We start from the raw sequence: 27,691 nt of genomic DNA, 5'->3' as shown, positions 1-27,691 counted from the left end.
AAACCAACTCGATTATACAGTTCCATTTATGTCACTTTCTTTTCGTTGTTTTCGGTATTTCTCATATGGTTTCGATACAAACAAATTTCTCCAAAATTAGCATCTTGAGCTTTGACGCCCGATTTGCCCCAAATTTTCCCGATTATCATGTCGTAAATCAGCGCCACCGAATAACCTATTTTATCAAGATGTACGAAAATATTAGCTTTGTGTAGTAATCATATCGTTTCACTGAAATGCGAATAGCGTAATGACAACTCCTGCTAGAAAAAATGATTTGATTAACACTCTGCAAACTTCTTTGCGAAATTTACTATCGTCGAACCATATTGTGAAATTCAAAATTACGAAACCTACGTTCGAAATATTGAAGAATAATTTATATTTATTAGACAGTGGGCGAGGCGTCCATTGATTGAACAACATTTTTTTTCTATTAGTTGGTATTTAAATAAATAAATTTTGGTTCGATACATTGTATAATAACCATCATCTTTATTTATTACTTATAAAGTTTGCATTTAGCTTTTCTACGTTGATAAACATGACTGGTCAACACGATTTTTCAAATTTTGATTTCTCCCATGTAAATAATAAAAGAAAAAATAGTTTTATTGGATAAAGTACGCTTTTGTAGAAACCATAACGATATTTCGGAATTAAGAAAAATTACCTAATTTCTCAAAAATTGGTTGTAAAAAAAAATTAAACAAACTTCAATTTCGCATAAAAATTTTTCAATACAAGTAATTTAAATGCGAAACTGAAGTTTGTTTAGTTATTATTTTCAATAAATGTTTGAGAAAATATGTAATTTTTCTTAAAATTCGTAACATGTATCGTTTTGTTATCTAAAAAAGCAAACCTTATCTAATAAAACTATTTTTCTTCCATTACTTACGCGATAGAAACAAAAATTCGACATCTATAACGCAGACTCAAAATTCGCGTTCACCCGTGTTATTATTATTGTACGACTGGCATGAATGGGTAAATTAATTATCTGTAGTGTGTATACACACACGCCGAGCATAGATTTACACCGAACGTGGTCAACGTACACGGTGATCACGGTGATACAGATCCTCTGCAAGTTTCGTCGAAGGCCATCGACGCAGTTATGAAATCGCGCGTGTGTGCGTGTGTGCCGTAACGTAGCTATTTGCTCAGGACGGCGGCGTCGCGACGTCGAGGGGAAGTTACCACACAGCATTTACAGGAAGGGAACACTTAGGGGGCTTCGCGAGGTGGACGAGGAACGAAAGACGTGTCAAGGTACGTACCTTGCGCATTAATTCTCATATTCGTTAAAGTCTAGAAGCTGCGGAGTCGCGTCGCGTTTGTTCTCGCGTGGAGCAGTCGAAGCTGGTAATTGGAACGAGAGGGGGGGAGGGACATAATCGAGGTCGCGGGGTTACGCAGGTTGTGTAATTCCGATCGTCGGACAAGAGCGCGGTGCGGATTTGCATAAATACCGGGTATCATCAATAATGCATACTGCGATATCGCTTCCTAGAATTCACGCCGCACGTCGTATCAGTTCGCTGACATGTCGTTGTGCTGTGTAAGGATTAATGGACTTCGACATATTTGTTTCTTTCAATTTTCAAACTATCGTTCCAACTTTTATTCTCTCACGATTCGTTACAATTTAATGTTATTATATGATATTTTGAATTACTTTCAATTATCTGTAAATATTTGCTAAGTCACTAATATTACCTCACTTAAATATCGCGACAAAATTTTTGCCCGAGATATTCCATACCATACCTCGATGTTATTACCTTTCAATCTTTCTGTACACATCGAACGCTACGCTTGTGTTTTTATTCTTGTCCTTTAGTCTTGACTCGTATACATACTCCCACCCCACACACACACACACACACACACACACACACACACACACACACACACACACACACACATATTTATATATATATATATATGTGTCCTTATTTGGGGGTCTGTAAAATTTTAATAGAGACACCCCGCCACATCTGTTCCGAATAGTTAGAAAAAAATTTGTAAAATACGTAAGATACGGCAACTGGAACACGTGCATATAAGCTGCGAAAGTTTTAACTGTAAAATACCTAAAATTCATTTATCTCTTTTCGTATGACTGTGGCATAAATTAAGAGACCGATTCGAAACTTGGCAGATTTGTTGCATATAATGATAGCAACAAAGTCTGAAAATTTCTTTTAATTTTATAATATATCTCCTTTGGTAAATAATTAAAATAAATACAAATAAATTTTGATATTTTCATGGTTTTTTCCTATTATTATACGCAGCAAAGTTTCAAATCGGTCTCTTATAATTTATACCAAGTCATGCGTTATACGAAATGACTGGTTATAAAAACGATGTATTTTACAGTTAAAACTTTCGGAGCTTAGAGGAATGTTTTCCAGTTGAGGTAGGGGCTTGAAACTTTACACAGATTTTTTTTTTAATGATTCGGAACAGATCGCAATGAAAATTGTACCTACCCTCAAATAAGGACCACCCTAATTATATGCATATATAGTGCTCGTGTAGTGAAACACTCAGTTACAAAGTTGCAACAAGTGCTGGTAGTACAACAGAGGCTAGTCACTTTAAAGATTTTATGTAAAAAAAAAAGGGACTGAAAATCACTTGGAAAGTATCTTTGATTTGCTGACCTGATTGGCTCAAGCATCGGAGCCAATCAGTTTCAAACAAGATCTGTGCTGCCACGAAGGGATCCAGAAGACAGTGATTGAGCAATGCTGGTAGTCGAGAGTTGATCGCGATAAGCTAGTGCTATAATCTTCTCTGTGCCGGAGGACCTGCGCTCGAAACTGTTAATTCGTACCAGTGTGTTTACTTATACAGTGATATTGCAAACCGATTCAATTAGCGAGGTATTACAGTCCGAAATTAAGTACGTATACGTTATGAAAAAGTAACAAAAAAAAAAAAATTTTCCGAAACATTTACATCTCATATCCGTGAGTCCGCGAGGAGGAACAAAAAGAGAGAAAACAGAAAACAAACGAACAAAAAATAAGGTCATTAATAGCAATTATGAGGATTATTAACATATCAACTCTATTAATCTTTATATTTTTTAATCTTCGTTTTTATTGCGTAATTGGCTTCGGGCGTAAGTTTTACGTAAATTGCATTAACGATCACGCTATAAAACAAACTAATTAATTTTTTTTTTTTCATTGGATTTACAGCAATGTAATTATGTTAGTCCATTGACGTTTATAAATAAAATTGTCACATCACGTCAGGTTTCACGGCGAAAAGCATTTACGGGATTTTATTTCAAATCACATAATTAAGCGACAGAAGACTTTATTTTTCGATAAAAAACTTATATTTTTCTTCAACGATTTGTCTTGATTTTCGATTACAATTTAAAAATATGCTTCACAACACTCCTCAAGCAACGGGGAAATTGGCCTTTCTTTTCTTCATTTTTAGGAGTAAATTGACCAAAAAACACGACCAAATAAGACAAGAAAATTACCACAAATGCGCGGCATTTTGTAGATTTATAAGTAATCTAAATGTTTCGATGACTTTTGTACGCATCAGAGATATTTTTATGACTACCCTCAAACAAGTGTTGCGAAGAGTTCACAAAGTAAAACTTGACCTTTCTATGTTTTGAGCACGTATTGAGAGGTCATGTCTAAATATAATTTTGTTTTCTTTTGTTTACTAGGTACATCTAATGTGAATAACTGTTCGAGATATTGGTAATTTTTTTTACTGTTGCACAGTGTTATTTATCCCGTAGAAATTATGATTGCTGGTAGTTCATTTTCGGGCATATAAATATTCGATGTAACAAATATCGATGAATTCGTTTTATAGTCTTGTTTAGATCAATTAATGTTTCTTATTTATCGACTGTTGTATTTATTATTGATTACAATGCATGACGGAATCGTCATCATGGTACGTTTCATAATTTCATGTTATCGCGTTACCTTTTATTTATGATTGTATCCGGGGATCTGTGATCTCTAAGCTTTTTCTTGCATACAATTATTGTATTTCGTTATGCGCTGTGCAGCTGCTATAAAAGACTATAGAGGAATTTATAAAAATTTCTTTGACGTCACGTATTACATGAAAGAACATGTACTAGTTTTTTACACCCTTTTTATACGGACTCTTTAATGATTGCAGGTATAAAGTATAAATAATCACCTAAGAACGTTGCATTTTCGACACTGATTTATGATTGTCAGACTGGATTTTTAACTATTAACCTCGTGACTGTCCGGAATTTGTCGAAGGTTGACGAGACGCGCATGTTTCAAGGCTTTATTGGCTGAAGACGATTGTTTTGCCAATTTGCTAACTGGTTAATTACTATTATTTCACTTGTGCAGTTGTGAGATCTGGTTATACGGACGTTAAGAACAACGCCCGTTCGTTTTATCGTGTGCTCTTTCTGTGTACGCATAATAATATCCCTGCATTTAGTAGACCTGATAACTTATAAACCGAGGCTTATAATTAGTAACCTGTATTCATTCAACCTGATAATTTGTAATCGAGATCAAATTTTTCACATATTCTGCATTGGGCAGCTCAAATGCGAGATAATTTGCACAAAAATAAATATTATTTCAAGTCATCGCCCGCTTTTGTTTACGTATTTAACTAAGCAATCATTGCGCGGAAATGTAATTACCAGCTCGTAATTAAACGTATAATTAATTCTCTCTCATCGCAGTTCTGCATATGTTTATCGAGTTATAGCACTTCTGAGAAAGTTAATACAAGAAAAAAAAAAAAAAAATCACTGACCGTGTGTCTTTGATAATACGAAATCAGTTAGTTTTATTTGACTTTGAGAAACTTTAACCGGCGCGAAGAAATGTCTCATCGCTTCCACAAAGCCGCGAATAGTTTCTTCTTTCTTATAAACGATCAAAGTTTTCTTGATTTTAATCAATTGTTTCATAGATTGGTGCCTGTAATGTAATTTTTTATTTTTTCTTTGCAACATTGAACAAAATCATGAGTAAAATTCTCTTGAATTTGATTAAATTATTCGTGACTTCACAGAAGTGATGAGCAATTGATAGTTTCGAAACAGCAATTAATACTTGACGAAAATTTAATTTTTTTTCTTACTTTAGGAAGAAAAAAAATGACCTTTGGGGGGGTTGTGAATTTTTTCACAATTTTTGTTTATCATACTTCGAACCGAACTGAGTATTTTGTTTGCATAAAATTTTACTTTCAGACCCCATGTTTTTCCGCTACATCCCCTGAAGAATGTCATTTTTCAAAAAATGGGATCAGAATGAAAATTAATGATTGATGGAAATGCCATTGCATTAAAAAATTGAATGCATTATTTACAACTCTGTATTATTCACAAAGGCGATTGGGCTTCCATGCGTGCCTGCAAGTGTAAGTCCCGATTGCATATCTACACTGAAAGATGCGCTCCGTGAACGGAATGAGAAATGAAAAAGTCAGACAATTAAGCTATCAGAACCTGAGGTCATGTGCGTTGCTTCTCTGCAGTTCTCGCTCCGCCATCAAAGGTCAAATGCAACTATGCCTCGGTGCAAGGATTAACGAATGTGTTTTTAACGCATCCATTCATGCCTGACGCTGAAATCACGAGGCTAAAGAACTGCGGATCTTGCTTAAAAAGGAACGATTTTGGCGTTTGAGATTACGGGGGCGTTTACAGGAATTTCAAGAAATTTTTCTCCCATGCAGGAAGAGTTTCAAAAAATGTAGAGGTTTTAGATATGCATTTCTTACATCTTTCATTGTTGGAGAAAATTTGCCTCGTTAGATCCTCATTTCAGGAGGAAGAATGAAAAGTGAAGAAAAATGCATTTAAAGCTTGAATATTCAAAGAGTTGCGGTATAAAGATTCGCACAAATTGAAGGTTTTCTACCCCCAAAAATGTTTTTGACTGACGACTCTTGATAAAAGTTTTCTCCAATTTGCCGTGAATTTCCATTTCCAATTTCATCTATCGTAATATTTTATATGAAAACAAATTATCGCCGATCGCGTTATTCCAAAATTTAAATGTGTTGTATTAGCTCGAAAATCTCTGCAAGACGTCGATGGAAATCTAATCGATGCATGAAATAACGGAAGGGAAATTAGGAAAGAGACTAAAATGTCTACAGCAAATTTGAGCTATAAGATCTGCCAACATTAATCAAAAAGCGGACGAGTCATTGTTAATCCTGCACCGAGAGAAAAAAGCCGCTGAATCGACTAAATGTGCTTTTATTTCGCCGCCCGTGAACGCACATTTAGTAGATTAAACGACTTTTATTTCTCGCAAACAGTGTGTGTTTAATTAACTACTGTAATTGGCTTGAAATATCTGTATGTACTCAATTAACTGATTAGTCTGAATTATACTTATTTAGATCGTACAGAAAAAAGATCACATGTGACAAATACAAGATGAAGGTTAAAATGTCATTGTGATGTTCTCGAGTTCTTTCCGATCTTATCAGCCCGTTGAAGTTCGAAGAGCAAATTCGATTTCATACATTTTTTTTATGCAAATGATCCGTAGTGTAGCAAATTCATCATGGATCATCGGTTAATTTCAACCGATTGTTACGCGTGGAATTCTCATTTCAATTCCGAGGTAAACACCAGGTATGTTTGCAAAAAGTGAATATACTCTTCATAGTCAAAGGGGATGTTGTAACGAAACATTGGGGGAAAAAATTACTATTTTTGCAAGTGGTAATACAAGGAGGGTTCTGCGTACAGATCCCGATACCGACATATTACCGACATCCTTAGCCGTTTCACAACTCCGACACAAACCCCTGTTATCAACCGAGGGTAACCTTACTCTGGTCGACTTTATCGATCGTTGGAAAAAGGGTTTGTGTCTGAGCTGTGAAGCGGCTAAGGATGTCGGTAAGATGTTGGTATCGGGATCTGCGCGCAGAACTCCCTTGTATGACTACATTTCGAATTTCGCAGTGACTTTGAAGCGGTTAAGTTTCGAAAATATGAATTACCATTTTGTCTTATTATAATTTACCGTATTTCAGATATTCTTAAAATTACAAGACGTCAATCATTACAATAACGTTACCAACTTCAGCCTCGTGATCTTCCGCCCGATACCCTTCGGTAATAATACTCGGATCAAACGCGACATATTTATTGGCAATATGCACTGCTGCAGTCATTTGGTGTTAAGTGTGAATAGGGCCTAAGGCTAGCCGTCACTTCAGGACGGTTAATTTAGAATTAGAATTGTCACTAAAAATACACGAGTAGAACCGGTACCAGTCCGTGAACCGAAACTTCTTTCATTCGTGAACCAATCCTGGATCACGTACGTGATCTTACAGTCTCCAGACATCATTAAGTGCGCAACAGTCGCGCGTCTCTCAGAGGTTTCCGGCTTTCGCGGGGCATCTAATTTGCCTTTCTTCTCTTTGTTCCTCCCACGCTGTTCAAAATTCACGATTCTCTCTGTTGTTGAGAGCAATTCACCCGCCTGTCATTGTCAATTTCCTAGCCATTTCAAGTGCCAGTGCGCCGCTAAGGTCACATGCCACAGGTTCAGATAAACTTTTACGCGCGAATTTATTGGGTCTGCCGTGGCTCTGTGATGGTCAACGGAGTTTGTTCGCGGTTGATTGAAGTCCGAGTGAATGCGTTTGGATAAATTAACCGCAGTGCAACTTTCGCTTGAAATTTATTGTGTATAAATTGAATTTCTGAACCGCTAATCTCCAGGACGTCGGTATAAATTGAGGTGACAATTATATGGGGAATATTCGTTTATCGACGATTCGTGACAAGGTAATTTTACGGGACAATTTACATTTGGATTATTCGAGTGTAATTTTTTGGTGCTTGCTATTTCCTTGTTTATACCAAGCTGATTTCTTCAGTCAATCTTGAGTTCGTTTTTTGGCCGTTGTTGAAACGTCATTATTCCTTGAAAATTTCACACTCTTTGCATCGTTTCGAGGTAGAATTTCGGCGCCGTTTTACCGATTACAATATTCGATTTCAGAGAATTTCGAGTTTGGAACTTTCAAGAGAAAGGTTGGAATTGAAACAGAAGATATTAAGTTACACAATTTTTATTGACTCTTCCTCTGACACTAAATCTTGCTAAAATACGGAATTTAGAATCGTTAATTTTCAAAGACAGTTGGCACTTGAAAAAAACTCACAATTGTAGCTTCACTTTATTTTATTATTATTTTTCCGAGATAGACATAAACAAGGATATTTACGTAACTTTTTGTTCAATATGAATTGTTGTATCTCATCTTATATACTTTTGAAAAAATGTTGCCGATATTTGATCCCGTTTTAAACCTAAAGCGACCGGAAGTAAGCCGATGATATTTTTCTGGAATATTTCCTACGCAATATTTCAACAGCTTCGTTCGTGTGAAAATGTCGGACATTTTGGTTTTCACCGTATCGTGATTTATGTCTTACCGTCTTGTAATTGTTGCCCTGGTTTAGCGGTACGTTTATTGATATGAGAGTCAGATGGGTTTACTGTCTCATATTTCAAGCCGGTATCTCTTTATAACGTTTTTATGAATTTTCACGAATCGGTACAAATACCGATAAGTAGCTGCAACCCGGATATACCGTTTATCTGGACAATGAATTATCTCCGATACGTAGAACGTATCGAAGAAATACTTGTGAACAAATATAGATGAAGTGAAATTTGTTGATACAATAATCGTAGCAACAATCAACCATATTTTTTACACTTTTACACGAAGATGGCGTCACTGCATCACCGGATTTCTCAACTATTGATCTACACGTTGTGTATGTAATTTTCTGTTCAAATACTCTGCTCCGTTCACTTCATTTTTGCCGTTAACATTTTTTTTTCTGGAGACGTATGGGAGTCGAGTCTCGCACCCCTTGCGCTACTTCGTACAACTAAGTTCTTAAATTTGACACTTATCGTCGGACATTTGACGTCAATTCGATGTTAAACATACAAACCTGGACTGAGCGACAATAATACCATTACGTTGAAAATATGAAACAATAAGAAGAAGAATTTTCGTCAAAATCTCGAAGTGACAATTTATCAGTCTAACGTCAACGAGTGTCGTCCGTGAATATGAAAACGATTAGCTAATTGTTGTGTCTGAATGTAGAGAATAATGCGAGATAATCTAACGCGACCTGCGAGAGTTTTGACGGGTTAAAGAGGGACTTGACTCGCTGGGAATAATTCTGGAAGATAAGTAAAAGTGCAGAGATATTCTCGATTCACTTTCCACGCAGGTAATAATGCAAACAATAGTTTTCCCAATAATTGGAATATTCTATTCGATACTGACCATAAAGTGTGATAACGAACAAATAGCGGTAAGCCTGTTCGTTTTCAATCCTAGCACCATATCGCGTAGTGTAATCTACATCCAATGGAATTACCAAACATCATGCAACGTCATTTTATTGCTGGTGCGGCGGTTTGCTGCGTTTTTAAACGATTAATGGTGTTTCATGATTATGACGAAACGTTCATCCCCAACTTCTTTCCATACCATTTCTTTCATCGCCGGGTTTCCTTTTCTTTATTTTCACCAGCGTCATGCCACCGTATCAGTTACTACTTCAGTCTTGTTTGCCTTGATAGGACGTGTGTTCTTTTTTCCACCGTACCTCACTCTTAGATTACTGTTTGTTGCGTGTGTGTGTGTTTTTTTTTTCTTTTTTTGTTTCATCGCGATGGTCATTGGGTATAGAATTATTCCGACGTTCGTCGCATGATTTATCGGTAGAATAACACAATTGAAAAATTTTCCGTTCTATTGCGCGTAAACGAAACGCAGGAAGATCTTCTTGTCGCGTAGATGAGGGATGATATCGGGTCAAATATTATTAACAAATTTTTAATTGTACGATGGTCGAAGACAGCCTTTATTCTCCTTAGTTTGGTCCCAATCAAGAGAGTGCCTTTCCTGAATTCGTTCATCATAGTTCGATTAATTTTTTACTCGGACATAGCTGAACATCTAGGTATATGTATCTTATTTATTTCGGGTTTTCCATGCATTGGCTGAAAATATATACGAGCAGGAAATTTATGAACTTGTTAAGGATATGCTGGCTATATGTACATTCTCAACCAAAAGTGAATCTCGTCGACAATATTGATGAACTTTATTATAAGATGAATATCGGAAAAAATTCAACCAGAATAAAGACGATAAGAATATTGAATTTGAGTAATAGTGATGTCCAAAAGTAATCAATAAAGATTTTAAACAAAACATTGTTTAACAACGTCAGCTGAAATGAATGCGTTGATATTCCTGAATGTATATAAATTTTTAGAGAATTTTCTCATTACTTTGAATTTTCCATTAAAACGTTTTTACGAAATCGTGCTCAAAATTCACGATAAGTAAAATTCTTTAAATATTCACAATTTTCAGAAAAATCATTTCCTAAAAATTTGTTAAACAATTTATTGATAGCTTTGGGCAATGTTATTATTGAAATTTAATTTTCTCATCGTCTTTATAGCGGTTGATTTTTTCCGATTTGATCTAATCACAAAGTATTCAATATTATCAAGAAGACTCAGATTTGGTTGAGAATGTGTAGCCAGTCAAACCCTTAACAGACATCGAGCATCGAGGCATTGCTGCTGGATTATTAATCGCATAAAGTAATTGCTGCGATTGTTTCAGTCCTCCTGTCCAAATGACTGAGACGATTGTCGTAAAAAAACAATAAATTCTCCCAAAATTATATAAGGAATGACGATTGGTCACAATAATTGGAACGCATTGTGATAAGCTTTGTCATTTACACGCGACTTCTTTTTCAATAAAGTAAGGACATTAAAAATTACCATGAAAATTCACGAGTATGAAACTGGTAACGTTATCACAGCAAAGCATTGGAAAGAAATTCACTTATTTCCAATTTTCAATCCCCTTGCAGATAATTAGATTTCAAAATACGAGTGTGTCTTGTTCTATCACGATTTACCGAATCTCAACATTTTTAAAATCGCGAAATAATGGTTCTTCCTCAAAATGTTAAATTCTTGTCGTCGCGAGTTCGAAAAGATCGCGAAACGCAGATAAGATGTAATCCTTAATTATATGTATAATTTCGTATTTGTAAATATAATTGCGTACGCGAAAGGTGGATGTTTTTTTTTTTCTCTTTCTTTCTTTCAATACAGGTTCCGAAATAGCAACATTACCATTCTCAGATAACCCCGAAGACAAACTTATACGAACTTGCAGAGATCAATCGTGTCCCCTTGAATTTCTGTAATTGCGATATTTGCATTGGATTCGGGCTTTCGTGTATTTCTTATTTTCATAAATCATCCCCGCATATTTTTCGCGTTTATCATCGGTGCTGAATTCTTTACTTAGTCATAATTATCGCTTGATTTGATGTCGCGGTATCCAGTCCGATTGTGGGTAAACAAATCGTACCTCACTGCACGTTTTACTTTACATCATCTTTCGTGATATAAAAAAAAGTATTGCTTTCGGTCGAAAATGATTTTCATTAATTTCCTTGACAAACTCCTGTGATGATCTCTGAAACGGCGCGATGGAAAAATTTCAAACTTGGACGGCTTTACAACGAAATGATGGGCATGAAAAATTGCCAAGTCCCGTTCAATTTGAACTTCCGGTTCAATTGGAAATTCATCTATTTAAAATGTTCTACCGCCAAACCTTTACTTTTTCCTCATTAATTGCTTTTTATGAACAAAATATTTCAAAAATTTGTCGTAAATTTTTGTGTTTTTCAATTTTTCAACTCCCGTCAGTTTCAGATTTTTCGTCCAAGCGTTTTCGAGATCATTCCGGAAGCTTGTCCGACAAACCGACAAACTTTTTCGTTTTCATGGCGATGAAAAGTATCGAAAAAAAAAAAACAACTATTTTCCCGGCTACTTTCCTCTAGTGAGTAACAAGATTGTTTGAAATTTTGGAAAATCAAAGTGCTTGCAGTTGTGTTTGCACGGTAGTTATGAAAAGTTTTTGTAATTTACTCGCTTCAAGCTTATAATAAATTTCTTGTACTTGTTCGTCATTTTTCCAACTGGTATAATTATATACAAAATTTCAAATAATTCACCTCCAAGGTTCGAATCTCAGGAAACAAAATAGGTACGTAATCCACGTTTTCCTGAACTTGTGGATCGTTAAATATTGAGGATGTCCAACTTCATCGCGTTAAGACTCGTTCAAGTGTGAATTTTTTCTTTCAAAGATTTGAAAAAGGCAGGCACACGATGATCGAGTTGTCGGATACTCAGGGATACTTAATAAGCGTTTTCGGAGTACCACGAAAGATAACGTTCGCCTGTCTAGTCAGCCGCAGGACGGCATCCACTTATAAACAATAATTATTCATTAAGGAATTACACAACCAGATGCGGCAGTCGGACAGTGTACATGCATACACGAGTTCCGATAAACTGTAGCGATGGCATCGATTGATTGAGTCTAAAAAAAAATGTATCGAACACGAATCGATTAATCGATTATTTCGGGTTTTTTTTTTTTTTTGAAACGGTGCATTTGAAACCAAAATTTTGTAAATTTCATCACCTACGTACGTGGTCTTAATGGCGGAAAATTTTTTTTTTTTATAATTCACAGTTCGATTGAAAATATTTTTCCATTACAAGCAAAAATATTCATTTAACTTTCAATAATTATATCAAATAGGCACGCGGTAATCAAGACAACGATAACTAGATGTGAAATTTTGCTTTCTTCGACGTAACTAATAAAATACAAACTAGTTTTATTAGATGAAGTATGTTTTTTACATCAGCCCGCTGCTAACCGCTGCTTGAATACTATCCACCGAAAGAAACATCAAGACTTGTTTGTCAACCTAAAAAAGACATGCGCAAACTTTAAGACTAGCAAATGAAGATTTTTATTGTTATTCGAAGTATATAATCCAAATTTATTCATTTAAATATAAATCCCTACGTCAATCCCACAAATCGATATATCGTTCTGCGTCGTTAATGGGTGTAAAAACCGAAAACCGATTTTTTTGTTTTTTTTTTGTCGCCAATCCCGCAAAGCCAAGACGCCGAGGGCGGTGCGCATGATCCGGCGCTACGCCTGCCCGCCGAATATTAACCAACCGATAATCGCGTCTCAGGGGGAGTAATCAAAGCTCCGGCTTATCTGGTAGTGGGAGCAAAGCCAGCAGGGTCTCCGAGTCGGGAACTGAAACTGGATTCGACCCTGCGACGCGACACCGAGACGCACGCAAGCTGGGCCATCTCATCGGACACTCGCAGATGCCATCGAGCCGAAGGATTCGAAGGAAGTCGAGGACCCTGGGATTGCAGCCATGACGCCCTCCAGGAACAGACCTCTCACCTTGGCGATATTCGGAACGCTTCTTCTCTCCCTTGGCGCTCTGATCTGTTTCTTCTGGCCCGTCGTGTTTCTTCGACTTCTGAGCAAGGTATGCCCCCCCTTTTTCCATTTTTACCGTTTCGTAACTCAGGAATTACACGTACGATGAAGTAGAACGCCAATAAAAACGTACGTATAGGTATGTACTACACGACTTACAAACAATTGGGTGAAAACAATACATGTATGTAGTTTATCGAATTTTTTACCTGCTCCGGTCTTCCCTACTTTGTATTAAAGGTATGGTACTGTAGCGATAATGATGCTTCAATGTCTATTTACTTGTGTAACGGTAGATGAAAAATTGAAAAGTTGGGTCTATTCGCAATGACGATCCAAGCAAGTGTCGCTTTCTTTGCTCTCGTCTTTTCACAATTGTTTTCACATTTTGGTTACATCTTGATCTTTCAATGCGAATACCCGCTAGCGCGAATTAGATGCGAAGTCTTTCGGACATGATGCGAGAAACGTTTCAATGCCGCTATTGATTTCATTGCGTTGAAAATATTGCTCACGTGAAAATTGGTTCTGAGCTTAGTCGTAAAAGGTTACGAAAATTCTTTGAGCTCGTTGGAGTTTCCCATTATAAAATGATCGATATGATTTCCAAATTTGCACGGTCAGCGTAAAATTTGCAAAAACTTTACGAAGTTTGCATGTTTAACAGTTATCGTATCTTTTGAAATATTGCGCATATTTCAAGAGAAGCATGCCTACCTCGACTTGAAGGAAACAAGTTTTCGGTACAAAAAATATGGTTAATTTCCAGGAGTCTGACGAATGCTGTTCAATTTAAAACTTCAACCATTGATTAATTCTTGTTGATCATGGAATTCCGATTCGATTCACAGCAATCATCGTGTTCCTGTATTCATAGATCCGTACGTCGTGATTTTATGTTCGAATCGTTTCGCTGATGAGTATTAAAATTTAGGCACGGTCACTCTTTACGTAATATAAATAATATTACACGTTACGTGTTTCGAACGGAGATAAGATCAAGGACTGTTTATCGAAAGTAAAAATCTATGAAGCCTGACGCAAAATTTGCGCGTTGGAAATACCTGTATTTATATTGTCCGCATGGCTTATGCTTGTCGATATTAGTTTCTATTTTAATCGTTTGTTATCACCTATAATAGTGCCGGTATATCGTGCATATACATACCTATATGCGACAAGATTACAATGCTGGCATGAAAAACTCATCGCATTTCTTATGTAACCCCTGTTTATCGAATTCCCTTTACCCCATCCATCCTGCTCTAAGCCTTTGCGGTGACGTAACTCTTTGCGAAATAAATTACGTCGTCCGCACGCTTGCACGTTTCACGTTTACGGCAGATTTGTCCGTCGAGTCTGTCGGCGAAAATCCATACGGTAGAATCCGTGCGACTCGTTGATTAAACGCGCTTCGAGAAATCTAATGCAATTAAATCTCCAATTAAACGCTGCCATAAGAGAAACGAAATTTGAATACATGCTCGTGTGAATGCTTGTCAGTCAACGATTTGCTGTCTGCATTTTCTTGCTTGTTTTTAACTTTTCTTTTTTTTTTTTGTTAAAAGCTTTTCACGTTGCATTTAAGAGCTGTTTGCAGGCACTTGACGAAAATCGTACGAATATCATTGTGAAAATTCTCGTTTTCCATCATTTTCAGGAGTTGTCATTGTCGCCGACCTCGACGAGCTTCGACGTCTGGACTAATTCAACGACGATACCCTTGCACTTGGAGATTTATTTCTTCAATTGGACGAATCCCGAGGAAATCAGGACTCCGGGGAAGAAGCCGAGCTTCGTTCAACTCGGGCCTTACACTTTCTTGTGAGTATCGCTTCGATTTCGTTTCGGGTACCGAATCTCTCAAGCTTTTGGCTCCGAATTCAAACAGATTTTAACACGTGAAACTTGTTTAAAATCGAATGATCGGCCAGTCTGTTATTACGTCAGATTTGCGTCAATCGCGTGATTACACGTATATTACAAGTAGTTATTGGTATAATATATCAGTACGTCAAATATCATCAATTTTAAATAATATTCTTGCCTCCTGTAAAAAAGAAACAAATTCAATTCAAAGTCCTTATTGACTGTCTTTATAAAAAGAAATAAAGTATGAATAACTCGCAAACCGAGGAACCTGTTGATGCTAGACACGATACGGGTCCTGCACTTTTGTGTGATTGAAAATTTCTCCGGGTATAATTTCGATAACTTATACTATTGTCTGTTTTTTCTGATTTAAGAAAAAAAAAAATACCATTACCTAACGAACGCGATCAACAGGTTAATTCGGTAAGAACGTCCGCCTGAAATAACATTTTTCAAACATCCACGGACGCTTATGCGTTACAATGAATATAATTCAGCGGATCTTACGTGTTTAGCGAATGTATCGCGATCCAGGCATCACGTGCAACTTACTGCGCAGTTGACACTGAAACTTGAACGACGCGAAAAAAATATTTGCGGCCAGTTCAGCGACTCTCGTGTGTCTATTTCGTAACCGACGACCGATATCGCGGCTATTTGTTCTTATGTTTTTGCCTGCGGTTTTGCATGAAAAAAGTGAGAATAAAACTAAGCGCCGTCGGAAGTTAGTCGATGATTGTATCGGTTACCGAGCTCCGTGCAGTGTGCAAATAATAGGTTTCAATTTCGGAAAGATTTTGAACTCAGTTGGAACCAGCTTACCGAGCTTTTTTTAGGCGCCTTCTTAAGCTACGTCAAAAGCCGAAACTGTGCACGAGGTGCAGCCGAGAGGTGTGCTCTATGAGATCTGATACCTTCGAAGGTAATTTGAAACTGCTGCAACGCCGGTTAAACACCATCGCTATCGCGGTTTGAAATTCGATTATTATGTCGTACGTTGATCGTTTCTTTCGTGATAAATAATTCGATTGTTTCTCATCTCGTTGTCGGTTAACAATGAAATATAGATTGTGCGCTACTTTACACGTGACCGTTGCATTTTTTGCCTCTTTTGAAGTAGTTTTACCGCACAAAGTTATCACTGTTAATTACAAAATTTTTCAACGACGAGGATTACTCGTGGCTGATAGGTGAGCCTCTAGATAGACGGTAATTTGACGAATCGAATGATCGTTAAGACGACTAAAGTGCAGCTATGTTCACATCGAATTACGTCTAGGCCAAAACGTCATCGAGGTGAGTCTACCAGTTATTGACCTTTTTTGGTTGTATCCGTTTGACGCTTGGTCCTTGAATTACGAGAAAACAAATTTCTAGCGTCTAGCTCTTTAGCAATTTGTTTTAGTAATCGGGAAGTTCGCAATTTGTGCCGTTGATTTATAATTTCGGAAAAAAAGTAGGGTCAACAACTTGATATACTTACCTTGTCTTCCACAGTACTCTTGACTGAATTTAGACATTCTTTCCAATAGCAAGAAAATCGTTCAAATTCGCACCTATAAGCAGGTATATCCGTGTCACCGTAAAATATCGGGGATTTTCTGGAAGTGCATAGGCCACCTTGCACCTTGACTCAACCTCATTGATACTGTTTTCCCTTGACTATTTTCTTGCATCAATACACGAGCTGAGAATTACATGTACGTTCCGCTTTCCTACAAATGATGGTAAAAAAAGTGACGGGTATTAGGAAAGGAAATTATTCCAATCACCTCGAAAATGAAAGATTGAGTTTCCACGAGATCTCGACGCTCTGAAGTCTATGTTTTACAATTTTATTATAAATTATGTAAGAAAATAAAAATTATGATATCGTGAGAATGGTTGAACTGAGGTTCATAACAATTGATAATACGAGGCTTTTATGGTCGCTGATGATTAGTCCACGGTCAGTTGATTAATAACTGTATCTTAATCATAGAAGCAGGTCAAATATGGTCAAGTTTTTTTAAAGATTGGATAGATTTATTACGTCAGTATTATTATCATTATTATTATTATTATTATAATTGTTAGTATCATTATTTCAGTATAAAAAGAGTTTCAAAGGTTGTCTCATGGTCAGCCCAAACCCGTTTCTACTATAATCGAAATTGCCCGTTTTGGCTCGTTCTTACGTTGAAAACGAAATTATTACATTTATTCGAACATTTAACAACTCTCCGTATGTACAGAAAACACATTTGTACAGTTTTGAAATCGTCCAGTCGAAATCAGTCAGATCCTAATTCGGTTCTTATCTAACGATACCTAAGTATAAAGTGAATACGGAAATCGAGTAAAACTTGAATCATTGCACTATAGCCGAAATGAAAATTCATTCTAAAACATTAAAAGTAACGATGCCTTTACCGAAGTCGTGGTGAAAACGAGCGCGGCACAGTTTTTCAAACAAAAGGCTGCATCGTATGCATCATACGAACGTGGATTGGATTTTGTAGCGATTCTGAAACTCTTATCACGCCGCGTTCCTTGTCGTAAACACGCACAGGCTGGCACAAATGTTGGAATTAGCTTACATCGTAGGCTCAGCTCGCAATTTTCAAATCAATTCCAATCAAGAGATGTAGGCCGTCTCGAAGTTGGTACCTTATACACGCCTGCAGTTGCTCTGAATATGATTGTCAACTGGCCGTCGTACAACGTGCTGTCCTTTTTAAACTATAAATATCCATCTGATAAATGATTTCATGATATTATTTCATTAAACTTGAAACGAAGACTGTATTTAAAGAATATTAAAAACGTTTTTTAAGCAGGCTTACGACCAAAGAAAGGAACAAAATCATTCGTTCATCTTCATTCCTGTCAATCAAAATAAACACGTTAAAATATACGCCAATTTTTTATATGGAAATGAATACTTTAGTTTTAATCTATTTAATACTTCAAATAACCGCGTTGAAACGAGATATTGAAGCAAAGATTCAAACGATTGGGTAAAATTTAAGAATCGATGATAGCAAGTAACTGGTCCGTTGTGATGAATTCGACGTCAGCCTTCAAAGATTGGTAAACAAGTTATATAATTTACTTCATCCGCACTTGCTGCACAAGTTTCCAATTGAAATTTCGATTTCCCAGCATGGAGAAAACTGCATTTTATCCAGTTCTTTCACGATTTTGTGTCAAAAAGTGTCTTGGAAATGATGAAGTACTCTGTTTACTCTCTCGTGCTCGGTTTTATCCGGATCGATGGAGAATCGATGACAGCCCTCCTCCACGTGGCTATCTGCCACTAACTGTTAGGTTGTCGACAAGCCATTGGTCGAGTGTAATAAAAAATGATCATTAAATTCAGATTGGAAAAAATATCACGCTCTCTCTCCACAATGTCGCAATCAAGGAATGGCCCTATCACGATTTAGCCTGACACTTTCCGCCGGGATAAGAGGACGTTCAACTGAACTTTGAATAGTCGTGAGCACTTAATTTTCGGTTTTTATCGTCATTGTTTGTGTTACTATGTTCAACTTTTTTTCAAAAGATATGCAATCGTTGGTCAAATGTCGTAGTTCATATCTTATACGGTAACCAAAATTCGGTAAAGTGAAATGATGCGTGCAGGCGACGAAAGCCGACAACTGGTAAGAGAAAATGAGTATGTAAATGTGTTTTTTAAGCGATGGTTGGCTTGACGTTGACGAAGACATTGGTTTGAAAAGGCGGTATCGATAACCCATTTACAACGCTGAGAATAACAACCTTTTCATTGTCGATTATCTAGAGAAAGACGAGAGAAAGTCAACGTCGTTTTCCATCCTGAGAACGATACGGTCAGTTTCGATCTAAAACGGACTTGGTACTTTGACGTGGAAAGGAGCAACGGAACTCTGAAAGACAATGTTACCCAGCTAAATGTTGTCGCTTTAGTGAGTAACTGGTTTTATGCCTCTAAGCTGATGGTGTACTGATATGGGTTAAGGATGCACTGGCTATACATTTTCAATCAAAAGGGACTCTCGTTGACGATATTGAATACTTCAATATAATATAACAATCGGGAAAAAATCAACCTGAATAAAGACGATGAGAAAATTAAATTTGAATAATAATAATGCCAAAAGATTATCAATAAATTGTTTGAACAAAACATTGTTTAAAAAATTTTCAGGGAATGTTTTTTTTTTGTAGTGTGAAATGAATTCGTTAATTTTTCTGAATACACATGATTTAAAAAAAAAAAATGTCATTATTTTTAAATTTTCGTTTTCAAAATTTGTTAAGGCTGTATTTACGAAACTGTTCATTCAATGCCCCGGAAACTTCTGAATTGTAATGTACAACGTTTTCACGAAAACTTGTCCAAATTTCGCGATGATTCCTTCATTTTTTAAGATTAACAACTTTCGAAAACGGAAATATCAAAACAATGAGAAAATTCTTTAAAAATTCGTGTGTAACGGAAAAGTGAACGAATTCATTTTGCATGACAAAAAAAAAAAAATAACATTCCCCAAAAATTCGTTAAACAATGCTATGTTTAAACAATTTATTGATAATTTTTGTATATTGTTATTATTCAAATTTAATTTACTCATCGTCTTTATTGTGTTTGGTTTTTTTCCGATTTCAAGCTTATTGCAAAGTATTCAGTATTATCAACGAGAGTCACTTCCGGTTGAGAATGTGTAGTCAGTACATCTTTAATAGCGCGATTACATCGACATATGCATTTATAATTGATATTAAACCGTCATTTTGATATTCTGGGAAAATTGCAATGCACACAAATAATGACAGATTATAATATTCATGAATAACAACAATTGAATATGGGTAAACCTCACAAAATTATGCCCATCGAATTTTCCAATATTCTCAATCTTTGATCAACCCTTAAAGGACCGGCGGCATTTGGAGGCTTAAAACTCCCGTACAAATCGACAAAAATGTGTCGCAATTTTGGCCTAATATCAGTGTGAAATATCGTATACATAGATTCTCTGGCACTACAAGTATAAAAAAAAATAAAAAATATACGCTAACCGGACGTAAGTTTGAATTACAAAGGTCTGGAATCGTATAATATGCTCGATTTTCTCCTCCTTCTTTCTTTCATTGCTATCAACTTAATACGTTCCCGGTATGAAAAAAGTTATCCTGTTTCGCAGTCGGCGGTGCACAGAATTCGCAACTGGGCCTTTTATTGGCATACGATGTTCGAGTTGATGCTGATAAAAATCGGACACATCCACTTGACCAAGACCGTGGATGAGCTTCTCTTCACCGGCTACGAAGATACTCTGATTAACATGGGGAAAATTTCCAAGATTGTCGACCTTCCGCCGTTCGATAAATTCGGATGGTTCTACATGGTAGCTATTACCTCACAGTATATTTATTTTTTGCGAGCGCTAAAAAACAAGGTTGCAAAAAAATTTGCCGCAAACCCTGCGATGTAATCCGCATAACGGATGAACTACGGAACTGCGGTCGATTAATCAAGGTTTCCAACGTTGAGTTTACGATAATTTCATCTTTTTTCTACGTTAGCATTTTTATTTATGATCATTCATTTTCCAATTCACACAAACGCATTTGCATAAGAACCTTACTTACATCTGTGAGCTACATGTGATGTTCGTCTGCTCATCGATTTTGAGTGCCCAGAATACGTTACAAAATGACTGTAAGTCTGACCGATCTATTTTTGCAACGAAATGTGGAGAGATTGTTGGAGGAACAACAGATACAGAGTGGTTATCTAATGGCCGAATAGTCCGTCGTCTGTTACGATGTAATACGCATGCGCTAAAATCCAAGAGCAGATCCTTGCCAGGGCGACCAACCGTCACGAACGTAACCTCAAAGATTTCGACATTTGTCAGCGGTAGTTTTGCTCAACACCGACAGCTGTCAAACTGTTATAAACGTCGCATCGATCCGTCATCTGAATTTATGACGGTTGGTCACCCTGACAAGCAACTGCTCTCGGATTTTAGCGCATGCGTATTGCACTGTAGCAGTACAACGGACCATTCGGCTGTTACACAATCATTCTTTATACATAAATTTTAATGAGGAATTACTTTGTTCGTAGAGAAATGAATCTACTATGTTCGACGGCCACTTCAATATGGCGACCGGTCAAGACAGCATCATGAATATCGGTATTCTGCGGAATTGGAATTACAGAAATACAACGTCGTTCTATGATGCACCCTGCAATGCGGTAGAGGGAAGTGCTGGAGAATTTTGGCCACCTGACAGGAACTTCGATGAAATCACCCTCTTCTCAGCCGATATTTGCAGGTGGTTAACCATCAATGTGTGGCGTAATATCTCATCACTCCATGTAACTCGTAATACTGGAAAATGTCCACATCACACGTCACAGCCTGGTGGTTGGCGCCATTTTATCACCACATAACCTAAGTTTTTAATTTTAACGGAGGAAAATCGTAACTCTTGGGGTTTCAAATTACTCATGTCACGTAAATTAATTAAACGTAATCAGTAATTTACCTGTTCCACGCGCGAAAAAGACGATCAACGGTCATTTGTCAGCCTGCTGCCTGGTTCTATTAGTTTGATTTTTTTCCACCAGATCACACGTTGCAATGTGACAATCCCAATACACACGTTAAATGATTTGTAAGTACAGCCGTACTACAAGTGCAAGAGTCATCTAATTTGATTAGCAGAACTGAACATCTTGATAAATTGACTGCACGATATTCTGGACCAGCTCGCAGTACTTTGCACTTTGCAGAGTGTACTGACCCTCCATCCTCTTCTTATTCTATACTATACAGAATAATTAGTTCTGACTTACGTCAGTCACTGCAATAATGCAAAGCTCGATCATAACGTGATTGTGGGAGATGATAAGATCATGCAACGAACAAAGGCTTCCAGCATCAAACCGCGTGCATCTAACGAATATCAAAGTCATGATAAGATAAGCTCGAGGCCTTCACCACAGCTTCTAAAAACTTATGCCAAATTTCGTGTACAATGAAATGTTACACAACAACTGTCTAATTCTTCCTCTAATTGTTAAGTGTTCTAATATTCCATATATGACTACAATAGACCGATCAGTCAACTCCACAATTTATGTCTTCTAGCGTTTTTAGAATCCGCTGTCGGATGCAAATCTGCGTTACTGTTTACTGTGAACTATTACAACAATCACATTTTTTTTCAAATCCAGGCCGCTTACTTACGAATATAATGGAATGATGACGTATAACGGTATCGAGGGTAAGCAATACGTTATCGGCGACAAGACCCTGAGCAATAGTACGAAGAGGCGTTATACCAAGAGGCAGGCGAACTCTCAGTCCCAGGATCCGGACGTCGTGAACGTAGGTCAGTGCTTTTGCAATGGCGAATGCACTCCCTCAGGCCTCATCAATGTTACGGCATGTCGCTACGGGGCGCCAGCCTTCGTCAGTTTGCCGCATTTCCACAAGGCTGATCCCATCCTTCGCGAACAAATCGCCGGAATGAACCCCGACGACGAAAAACACGGATTTCACATCACGCTAGAACCGGTGAGTCGCACTTATTCATTCTGCGCGTAGCATGACTGGTTTGACATGTGCGCCGCGAAATATTTTCATCTTCATTTTTTGTTTATATTTTTTTACGTTTGTTCATATTTTCATCCAAAACCCGCTTGAAGAGCCTGTGAAGCGTGCGTAAAGTTTCCCATTTCCAAACAGTGAGGTAAAACGATGTTGACGCATGCGCACAACCGGAATGATACATTTTACAAACTGAGGCTCACTTTGGCGCGTGCGCTTTGTCGAGTAACTCAATTTTACGCACTGCGTCATTGAGTCTAAATGATCTAATCTTTGTTGCTCTAAAAGCAAATTTTCCGCCACGGGTATTGCAAAACAATAGCGTGTGACAAACGTACAGATGGGCAATATCTCACTCGCCTAATTACAGCACTTGTCTGAACTTATTTTCCAAACTTCACACTCATCCGTGCAGAATCTATTTTATTCGTCATTGTTTAGCCGCACGGTGACGCGTGTCTGTTGAATTGACAGTTTTTTGCATACCTGGAGACCTAATTCTGGGACATAAAGAAAATATTTGCATCAATGGAATCCATTCAACATTGCATATACATACGTATATTAGGGATGAACGTTGGTCTGCTACAGTCTCAAGTGCGTTGTTAAAGCTGTGACGATAATAAAAGCGACAGTGGTAGGAAATGCATGACAACTGTATGCGATTGATGATACGCTCTGCAGAAGTTAAAAATAGCAGCGCATAATCAGTAACTGCTTGAAATTTTAAAGGTGTCACATTTCTTGCATATAATTGCGAAAAAAAGATATACAGTCTCTGTACTGTACTCTGTACTTATGGATATTTGGAAGTACAAAAAGAGAGATAAGAGAGGATTAATTAACTGAAATTAAGGCATCGTTCAATAGTTCTCGTCCATCGGTTTTATTCCACCTCTGTGAGGATGTATTCCACACGGGAATAATATAGCACTATAAAGATAAAATTTTAGGCAGAAAAGTTTAACGCGTATCCGGAAATATAAATTAGATAAAAATGAAAAAAAAAACAAAATAAAAAAAGACTAACAGGCAAAAGCCACGACTATCGCCGTACGGAAAAATCATGCAGGTTGTATACGATGGCCGGTCTGCAATACAGGACAAATTAGGGATGCGTGCGGTTAGATAGGATGATTTAAGTAGAAGAAGATGGAATGCGAGTCGGGTAGGTAGTGAGAAGAGCGCTCAGCTTCCAAGAAAGGTAAGATAAGATAAGATAATGGAAAAAGGATGGCTGGCGTGAGAATGGAGAACGTACAGTTTGGAAAAGAAGGCGAAAGGCAGTGCGGGACGAATTCCAGCGGAAACGTTGTTATCGGTCAAAGCGAAGGAAACGGCGACGCGTAACGCGAAGATCAAGACATTGTTGAATTCGAGGTTCTGTAACAGTAATTAGAGAAAACCGTCAGCCGAAGTATTATCAGAAACAGACTTAATTGGGCGAAAGAGTGAGAAAGATAATGCTGAAACGTGTGGGGAGAGAATGAATGGCGAGCTGATAATTATTATACAGCTACATGTCCATCTACGAATATGAAAAGCGAAAAAAAGTCGCGGGGAAGTCCACGAGAATAACCACAGGATATGAGACTTCAGATATGCTTGTCCAACGTCGCAAAGAATCGGTTTCAAGAGCTGTTGCGTCGTAGAACAACACTAGGTTATACATTTCATTACACCTCATACATAACAGAGAATGCAAATTCGAAAATTTCGATTCCTGGCTCCCTCGTTAATTTTTCAAGTCACCTGAAATTTTCGAATTTGCATTCTCTACGAATTTTTCTAGCGTAAAAATATATGACTTCTTCATATCATTCTAATGATCGGCCGGGTTCGATCTAAATGGCTTAATACAGGAGTGTAATGAGTTACACTCGCAAACAAGCTACGATTACACACTGTCTCAAACTGTGCCTCTTGCGACGAATCCTTCAACTTGTAATATATAACCCGACCATTAAACTTCATTTGCCGAAATAGTATTCGATTATCCTGACCACTGTTACTATTCACGCGGTAAAATGGAACGTCCATTTGAATGCCACTAAGGCGGTTTTCAGGAAAACGTGATTAGAGAGTATACCATGCATGTATTAACATATAGTGTAACATTACGATAAATTCTGTTCCAGACAACTGGAATACTCATCGATGTTGCAGCTCGTCTACAAGTCAATATTCTCCTTCAGCCCTCAGATTCCCTAAGGTAGGTAACTACGTTAAAGATCTATTCAAATGTGCTGTCACTCGAGTTACGGATAATGATACTAAAACGATCGAAGTTGAAACTGATGTTTCAGACACGTGATGCAGCGATTTTTAGGAATCCGTAACTCAAAAGGAAAAAACGGAACCCTTTAAGATCACTTCGTTGTCCGTCTGTCCGTCCGTCAAGACAATCAGGGTACTACCGGTTGACCTAGAATTATGAAATTTGGAGAGAAGCAAGATCTCAAAGCAGAAGTAAATTAGAAAGTTCGAAAATAGTTAATTTGTAGTAATATTGCATGAAAAAAAGAATTAAGTTTGTAGGGAAAACTTAGGGCGCGAGTTTTACTCGCACATGTCCGGTTCCTGACTCTGATGAGGATCCGGGTCTCTTGTGAAACGCAAAAGTCTGTAACACAAGAACTGGCAAAATGAGCAACTTTATTTTTTAAATTTTGCACGAACATTCTCCTGCATAGGTGAAAATTTTAACGCTCGGTTGATCAATTGCACAACCTAATACAGAGAGTGAGACGTTGATCTGACCCAGAAATCGTGTTTTTCGTCCCTGAGCATTACGATACTCTATAATTTGTGCGGCCGTGGCTCGCCTATGTCTGGCACTCCTTGCAGCGCGTTTAGATTCGTGTTATAGATATAGAAATATTAATGAATTACATGGCCGAACGAGTGAAAAGTGGAGCTACGTAATATTACGAAGCAATTACAAAATGACCATCATTCGCGGGAACGAGTGATGCTAGCAGAGACCGTCTGCAATCACATACCTACACCTTGGACGAAAAGCCCAATTTCAATGACCAACCCAAACCCATAGACTGATCGCCCAATAAAACTTTCTTTGTAATATTTTCGCTCACTGCGTATGCAGCCTTTTCAGCGGGGTGCCAAGAACGTACTTCCCGATGTTCTGGTTCAACGAGCACGCCGGTATTACGGAAGAGTTGGCTCCTCCACTCAGGCTACTTATCCAACTCTCGAAATTCGGACATTACACCAGCATCGCCATACTCGTCCTTGGATCACTGATCGTCCTTGCCGCCGGCGTTCTCCACTGCTTACACAAGCGGGGCAGAGTAGACGTGGTAATGACAATGTCAAATGTGAGGACCGTACACCAGTGAATAAACAGCCACCGATAACAAAGAAACTGCAGTAAAGTATAAGTGTACTTAGTGATTTTAACACGGTTGTCATCCGCTGACGGTATTTCATTGTAAGCGCTCATTCACTGGTGTATCTAGCCTACTAATGAATGTACTAGTGTCAGTCTGCGAGAGCATGAATTGTCTATTCCCGTAAAGTCCTGGACTTCGCGATGGCATATGTACATCCTAAGGGTAAATCACTCGTGAAATCTGATGTACACTTTTCCGGAAATCTTATGAATTCTCTTGAAATCTTTGAAATATCCTGAAATCGTATGTAATATTTGAAATCTTTGAAATTTCTTGAAATCTTCTGAAATCTATAGAAATCTCTGAAATTGTCCTTTGAAAAAATCCGTTGAAATCCCACGAAGTCTCTTATAATCTTTTGAAATCCTTCGAAAACCTTTGAAGTCTCTGAAATCTTTTGAAATCCCTGAAGTCTTTTGAAAATTCCTTCGAAATCCCATAAAGTGTGTTGTAATCTTTTGAAGTCTTTTGAAATCGTCAAATCGATGAGTGATTAACCCCTCGTACACATCCCAATTTCCCTCCGTAATGTTAAATATTGCAAATTTTCAGAAACCGATGTCGGCTGGATTCACGGTTCCCACAGGGCAGAAGACGGAGCTTATCTATCTAGACACGACGGTAGCAACCGACGACCGCGACGCCCAAACGCGGCTGAACCGGCAGCTGTATCCGAAACTCGTCGGAGATAACTTGCAGGATTTGTAACGGGGAGGTTTAAAACGGTGATTAACATCGCCCGGACTGTGTGCTTTACCCAAAGTGATTATTTATCTCTTCTTACGTCACCGCGGTGATAATATACTGGATAAATGGCCTACGCCCAAGACTTAATACGGGGGGTAGGTTTCGCCTTATTGTGAATATACGTAATTAATTCCGGAATGATCGTGCGGTTGTAGATATAGCTGAATGAAATTGTATATAAGTTATTACGACAGAATTGTACCTGCGTTGTTAAATTATATCCAAGCCAAGTTGATCAAGCTCCTTGAACTTCGGGTCTTTCGATATCAACGTACTTGTTAATTTTAAAAAAATTCTTTCTTTCGGCCATCATTTTGCAAACCAATTAGTCACTGATCTTTTATACAGTAATGTAGTGCCGCTTCCACAAAACTGTATGAAATTAATCAGACCCTGTCGACAAATGTTCAACTCAACATGTTCTCGTCAACGTCTGGAGCAATTTCAAGTTGAATCGGAAGATACAGTGACGACACATTTTTTCGCTACCGAATTATTTTTTTTTTTTATGGAAATGCTGATATTGAAATGCCTTTGGAAACAATATCGTTTTTCATCTCAACCATATCAATTCGTACTACCTTTTTGCCAATCAATTCAAGTTGTTGAGACATAATTCAGTCA

General features: G+C 37.5%; 1 protein-coding gene across 5 annotated transcripts; it reads left to right on the top strand.

The window, feature by feature from the left end:
* Window positions 1-1,180: 1,180 nt before the first annotated feature.
* On the top strand, window positions 1,181-27,307 carry LOC107223140 (protein croquemort). 5 transcript variants are annotated; one of them, XM_046735225.1, is made up of 10 exons: window positions 1,181-1,275; window positions 13,178-13,489; window positions 15,101-15,264; window positions 19,100-19,244; window positions 20,487-20,690; window positions 21,416-21,627; window positions 22,532-22,874; window positions 25,046-25,119; window positions 26,014-26,245; window positions 26,873-27,307. In XM_046735225.1, exons 2-10 carry the CDS (start codon window positions 13,373-13,375, stop codon window positions 27,026-27,028), a joined length of 1,647 nt encoding a protein of 548 aa, XP_046591181.1. In that variant the 5' UTR covers window positions 1,181-1,275; window positions 13,178-13,372; the 3' UTR covers window positions 27,029-27,307. The 5 variants fall into 5 exon arrangements, with proteins under 5 accessions (XP_046591181.1, XP_046591180.1, XP_046591179.1 ...); XM_046735224.1 differs by lacking the exon at window positions 1,181-1,275 and adding an exon at window positions 2,777-2,917; XM_046735223.1 differs by lacking the exon at window positions 1,181-1,275 and adding an exon at window positions 7,413-7,822.
* The last annotated feature ends 384 nt before the right edge of the window (window positions 27,308-27,691 follow it).

Source organism: Neodiprion lecontei, chromosome 3 (assembly GCF_021901455.1).
Source record: "Neodiprion lecontei isolate iyNeoLeco1 chromosome 3, iyNeoLeco1.1, whole genome shotgun sequence".
NCBI lineage: Eukaryota > Metazoa > Arthropoda > Insecta > Hymenoptera > Diprionidae > Neodiprion > Neodiprion lecontei.
This window is presented reverse-complemented; position numbering and strand designations above follow the sequence as displayed.

Excerpts from the sequence above, each read along its gene's own strand:
- LOC107223140 (XM_046735225.1), top strand. The coding sequence starts at position 13,373 with ATGACGCCCTCCAGGAACAGACCTCTCACCTTGGCGATATTCGGAACG. Across the intron at positions 13,490-15,100 it reads TTCTTCGACTTCTGAGCAAG|GAGTTGTCATTGTCGCCGAC; the intron begins GTATGCCCCCCC and ends CATCATTTTCAG. Across the intron at positions 22,875-25,045 it reads TTCACATCACGCTAGAACCG|ACAACTGGAATACTCATCGA; the intron begins GTGAGTCGCACT and ends ATTCTGTTCCAG.